The sequence below is a fragment of the Cyphomyrmex costatus genome, unplaced genomic scaffold, assembly GCF_001594065.2.
Source record: "Cyphomyrmex costatus isolate MS0001 unplaced genomic scaffold, Ccosl1.0 scaffold1559, whole genome shotgun sequence".
In the NCBI taxonomy this organism is placed as follows: domain Eukaryota; kingdom Metazoa; phylum Arthropoda; class Insecta; order Hymenoptera; family Formicidae; genus Cyphomyrmex; species Cyphomyrmex costatus.
Window position 1 is genome coordinate 19233 of NW_017275565.1, and position 6049 is coordinate 25281.

Consider the following 6049-nt stretch of genomic DNA (forward strand, 5'->3'; position numbering starts at 1 on the left):
GAGAGAGAGAGAGAGAGAGAGAGAGAGAGAGAGAGAGAGAGAGAGAGAGAGAGAGAGAGCACATAATAATTGGTACATATAGCACGAAAATACCGGAATTTTATTTTTGTATGCGGAAATTGTTTGTACACGCTCAAGATCGTAGCTGGAAAAATACCAGACGTACGAAGATATTATTATAGATTTGTTCGCGTTGCATACTCCAACATGCATCTACCATAGTTATTACTCATTCAACGAGCGCATTGAAGAAAATAGTAGCTACGATAGAAGCATGTTGGAGCATGCGACGCGAACAAATCTCAAATAGTACAAAATACGCGTATTCCAAGTGATCCACTCATTTTACTTCATAAAACAATTTCAAGAAGGGCAAATAACGTGTTATTCATTTTTTTTAAATTAAAATTTTTTATATTATAAAAACATTTTATAATCCAGTATTGCAACCAAAAAAATATTATAAAGTTACATTTATAATTTTATACTGGGTGCTTTCCATTTAATGACACAAATCGACACAAGTGTCGTTCTATCTTCGTCAATCTCTAAATGTCAAGAAAGATAGAACGACACTTGTGTCAACTTGTGTCATCAAATGGAAGGGACCCATTATATACTATATTATAAAAACTATCATTTGTATTAGAGAAACATATAAAAACTATCATTTATATTATAAAAACATTATGAAAACTATCGTTTATATTATAAAAACATTTTTGAACAGAATTATAATGTTGGCGGCGCGACAGTATATCCTAGTGCAGGCGGCGCGGGTGTATATCCTGGTACAGACGGCGCGAATGTATATCCTGGAGCAGACGACGCGGGTGTATATCCTGGAGCAGGCGACGCGGGTGTACATCCTGGTGCAGGCGGCGCGGGTGTATATCCTGGTACAGGCGCCGCACAGTGGGCGAAACCGGACAAAAATAAGTTTTCCGATTATACCTAAACAAAATTAGGATGAACTTTTATCTTAAAGTGTCTTTTAGACTAAGAAACAAATCCCATTTGCCCGTTTTTGCCCGTTCAAAAGTTATTAACTATATTGTGATGTAGATATTTTGTAAAAAGTTATCACAGAATATCATGATGAAGAAAGGTTATTTATGTATATGAAATTTGTTGTAAAGACTGGATATCTTAAATTAAGTTTATTAATGCAAGTATTTAATTAATTTTGAAATTAACAAATTGTTATTAACAAATAAATATATTGAATGCTCTAAAATGAAACTATACTGCTTTGATGAGGGAAATAGTTATATTGTTGGATTGTCTCTCATAATCTGTTCAACGCTACTTGCATGTTTGTGTTGATGTACTTTACATTTTGTCCGCTAGGTGGCCAAAGAAGAACTGTATCGCAAAACCATGGACCTATAATATATGCACCGAGCCGCGAGCATAGACAAGGAAACCATGATACCAGGATATAAAGAGAGACAGCATGATTCGAACGTACTTTCCCTCTCCATACTAACCTAACTAACTTATATGCGCTGCTCATGGACCTATGGCAACAGCGCATGTAGGTTAGTATGGAGAGGGAGAGTACGTTCGAATCATGCTGTCTCACTTTATAAAAAAAACATAAGAAACCCTTTCGCAAACTGGTACCTTGTCGTGGTGAAAGGCTTATAATTGCATTTATTTTCAAATATCTAAATGCAATTGAACCAAACCCAGTCACTTCAATAGCGGATCAATCATTATTAATTTTATAGTTTTTATTTAATATTTGAAATAATATTAGCGACCTCCAAAACATTAGATTACCGATTTTCAAATAATTTAATTCTGAATTCGGCCATTTTACATTTGGTCATTTTGATTTAAAATTCGAAATCTATGCCTAAAACAACCTAGGAATACCAATTTTCAAAAAATTTACTGCAGAATTGAGCAAATTATCGATTTTTGTCCAGTTTTTGCTGATTTCGCCCACTGTGCGCCGGTAGTATATATCCTGGTGCAGGTGGCGCGGGTGTATGTCCTGGTACAGGCGCCGCTAGTGTATATCCTGATACAGGCGGCGCAGGTGTATATCCTGGTGCAGGCGGTGCGGGAGTATATCCTGCACAATTGAAAAATTTATGTTACATACATTTTGCGTATTCCAAATAGTCCACTCATTATACGTCATAAGACAATTCGCGAAACAAAATTTTAACAAGACTTGAGTGGACCGTTTCCAAAACAAATATAAAATGTTTTTTACCGTATAATGCAGCCGGCGCGGGTGTATATCCCGGCACAAGCGGTGTGGGTGTATATCCTGGTGCAGGTGGCGCGGATGTATACCCTAGTGCAGGCAGCGTGGATGTATATCCTGGTACAGGCGGCACGGGCGTATATCTTGATGCGTTTGGCCTATCTTTTTTTGTTTTCTGGATTGCTCGCCGCAACATATTCTTGAATTGCTATAATTATAAACAAATAAAAGTGTGTAATACAAAGTTTTCCATACTTTACCAAAGTTTTACTAAAAAGTAAAATGTTAAAATTAATTCAAAGCCGCATAGTGAACTTTCTGAGACATGCACAAATATTAAAATTAACACAAAATTATTTTTAACATTTTTGAACGCTTAGAAAGTCTACTATATGGCTTTGACTTAATTAATTATCAGTTATAAGTGTATCAATAACGTTGTCTAGTAAATTTAAATAAAGGTTGCCATTTAATTCGACTCAAAAACTCCACAGGAAAATATTTTTAACGGAGAACATTTTAAATATTTGTTATTTTAATTAATGATATTTTATACAGTAACTCTGCCTTGCTATTTTTTTAAATATCTCCTAAAATAGTGATTGAACAAAAAAATATTTCCTACAGAAGTTACTTGTTTTTTTTTTTACGTAGAATAAGATCCTGTAATAAAAAATATACATTTCCATTTAAAAAAATTGATTAAAATAAACGCCTTCCAAATAAAAAAATTGAGAGTGCCATTCTCTTTCCCTCAAAATCATGGAACACGTTTTAACTTTTTTTTGTATCTTTTATATTTTTCGTAATAATCAGCTGGAAAGTTTTTAAATAAACACCCTGTATTATAATAAAAAAAACATAAAAAGAGAAAACAAAGTATTAAAAAGTATAAAATTTCGAATCGGTAGGCATTTTTATACGCAGTATAAAAATACGATAGTTAATATAATATGAACAATAAAATTAAAATTTAATATAATTCTAAATAAGATCTTATTAACGATTCCAATAAATATATTTTTATTAAAACCTTATATAGATTTAATTTGGACGATATAATAATCCATATTAAGTTATATAAGACCATATTTGAACTTATTAATTCTTATTTAAAACTTGTTAAGATTTATAATTAAATTATATAAATTGGACTTTTATAAGATTTAATAAGGACTTATTAAACTTAAATAAGTTGTTAATATAAATTATATTAAAAATATATACATGTTCGCATTTATTTATAAAGTTATATAAAGACTTTATAAATTCTCTATATGAATTTGGATGAAATCCTTATAAAGAACTTTTAAACTTTTTTTTAGAATATACTAATTTTTTTTTCGCGGAGTAAATATAAAAACTAAAATATAATAGTTAATTAATATAAAGATATAATGATTGTTTTTCAAAATTTACTGTTTATAATAAGAATAAGGAAGAAAGCACGAAACCAAGCCAAATAACGGTCAACGCTGGATCACGAATGCTTATAATTATGTGTGAATTTATATACCGCGTTTGTAGTTCCAATCGCGTGCCGAAATTTTTTCCAGACTTACAACGCAACACTAAACAACTACCGCGGTAATATCACTTTCGTTAAATTGACAAGCAATCTAACAATTTTTGATGCATTAGCATCTGTTAAAATTTAACGATGTAACATTAATTCTAAACATAAACGAAAAATTAAAAGGACGTTGTAAGAGTCATAAGAAATAATTTAAAAAAAAAACAATTAAAACAAAACAGTTATATATAATAATTCAATTTCATACAATATTCGAAGATATACATTTAAAAAGACTAACAAAAATTTAAAAAAACTACTTTACGTTTCGGCTCCTTGATTGAGTTTTCTTCATAGAAACGCACACATATTCTTATAGTTAATATTAATGAACTAATCCTAAACGTCCATCTTCACATCTAACCATTGTCCTTGAAGCGATTGACAGATCGTAAGAAAAAAGTCAGCTATAAATTATATTGAAATAACACACATTTGATTTAAATAAATCTATTATAAAATATGTATGTAATAAAGAATTGTAATACTATCAAACCTTTAACGATGGACATCATTATTCTGAACTCTCACAATAAATTAATGCTTTCCAAGATCTAATCGTCAATATATAAAATTCGTAGACGTCAAAATTATAAAACTATTATACATTATTACAAATCAAAAACTATAAGAAAACATTTTTTAATTTATCAGAAATATAGATCTTCTGCAACTAATTTAATATGAATGTGTGTTACCACTGTGAATATTCGTTGGCAACTGAGACAGAATAGTATTTTTTTTTTAATTTTTGTTAGTCTTTTTAAATGTATATCTTCGAGTATTGTATGAAATTGAATTATTATTGCGAAGAATATCACAAGTTGGCGTTTCGTCCCGGTTTCCACTACTGGACTCATCAGTAAGGTATTGTAATGGAAACCTACCTTAGACGCCTGTGTAAGTTATTAAATTGAGAATCTATATAAACAGATACACGCGTATCTCAGCAATTGCGAGAAATTTACGAATATCTATAGACCTCTGATGGCGAGTCGACGTAGTAATATTCTTCGCAATATTTAAACTAATCTAGTAATAACGTCTTTTTCAGGCTCGTGTATTCAATGTTACATGTAACATTAATTCTAAATCTATGAAAAATAGGATGAAACGCCAACTTGTGATATTCTTCGCAATCATATTTTTCACAGATTTAGAATTAATGTTACATCGTTAAATTTTAATATATGTCTTTCAACATATTATTAATATCCAATAGATGTTAATGCATCAAAAATTGTTAAATTGTTTGTCAATTTAACGAAAGTGATATTACCGCGGTAGTTGTTTAGTGTTGCGTTGTAAGTCTGGAAAAAATTTCGGCACGCGATTGGAACTACAAACGCGGTATATAAATTCACACATAATTATAAGCATTCGTGATCCAGCGTTGACCGTTATTTGGCTTGGCTTTGTTCTTTCTTCCTTATTCTTATTATTGTTTATACAATTGTACGGTCGATTAATTTCATATAATTACCACCATCTCGCCGCCACTATATCTGCTTCCTGTCGGCATCTAAGCAACACTCGTCTTGCGTAAGATATCCTGAATAAAATAGAATATTAAAGTTATATTGAATATCAATCACAGAATCATGTTAAAACCAGATCTTTATCCCTTAGTAATTGGTTGCGATGATATTGGTTCCATTGTCTCCTTGACGAATCATGGAACGACTTCTGACATATCAAGTCTTGGTATAAGTCTTATGATATATCACAAAAATAACTATATGTACGAATTATTTCGCGATTAATTTTTACGTTTATTATTTTCCAGTTGCGGGAATTATTGGACAAGATACAAGAACTTCCTCATTTATCTAGTGGACATTCCACTACCATGCATTGTCAGCAGAATCAAGCCCCGGTCTTATATACAACAAGTAGCGATGCTACTACGCAACAACGGCCTTTAAGTCCCAACCACGTTAGTTCATTCAAAGTTAGAAGAACCAGGGGCAAGCTATACATGCCGTTACAAGCTATACATATAGTTAATATTGTTAATATTGTTAATATTGTTAATATTGTTATACATATAGTTAATATTGTTAATATTGTTTATACACGTATTTAAATTATTATATTTAAATTATTGCCACAATCGTTTTTAACCACAACCGTTTTTAATTATAACAATTAATCTCAAATATTAATATTGTTTATAAAATATTGTATAAGTGGCAAATAAAATAAACATTTGTATTCAGTATTAATGCAATCACAATAATTATTTTCTTAAATTC

At 30.7% G+C, this 6049-nt stretch overlaps 1 protein-coding gene across 1 annotated transcript; it reads right to left on the reverse strand.

Annotated features, from left to right (window-relative positions):
- Positions 1-1916: 1916 nt before the first annotated feature.
- Positions 1917-5316, reverse strand: LOC108783593 (leucine-rich repeat extensin-like protein 5). The gene is made up of 3 exons (XM_018552194.1): positions 5278-5316; positions 2228-2429; positions 1917-2083 (listed from the first exon to the last, which is right to left on the reverse strand). The coding sequence occupies exons 1-3, from the start codon at positions 5314-5316 to the stop codon at positions 1917-1919; spliced, it is 408 nt and encodes a 135-aa protein (XP_018407696.1).
- Between the last annotated feature and the right edge of the window lie 733 nt (positions 5317-6049).

What these genes read in the sequence shown, in the direction of transcription:
- LOC108783593 (XM_018552194.1), bottom strand. Translation starts at nt 5,316, where the DNA reads ATGCCGACAGGAAGCAGATATAGTGGCGGCGAGATGGTG. An exon ending in ATAGTGGCGGCGAGATGGTG is followed by an intron (nt 2,430 to 5,277) that starts GTAATTATATGA and finishes TTATAATTATAG; the next exon opens with CAATTCAAGAATATGTTGCG. An exon ending in CGCGCCGGCTGCATTATACG is followed by an intron (nt 2,084 to 2,227) that starts GTAAAAAACATT and finishes TCAATTGTGCAG; the next exon opens with GATATACTCCCGCACCGCCT.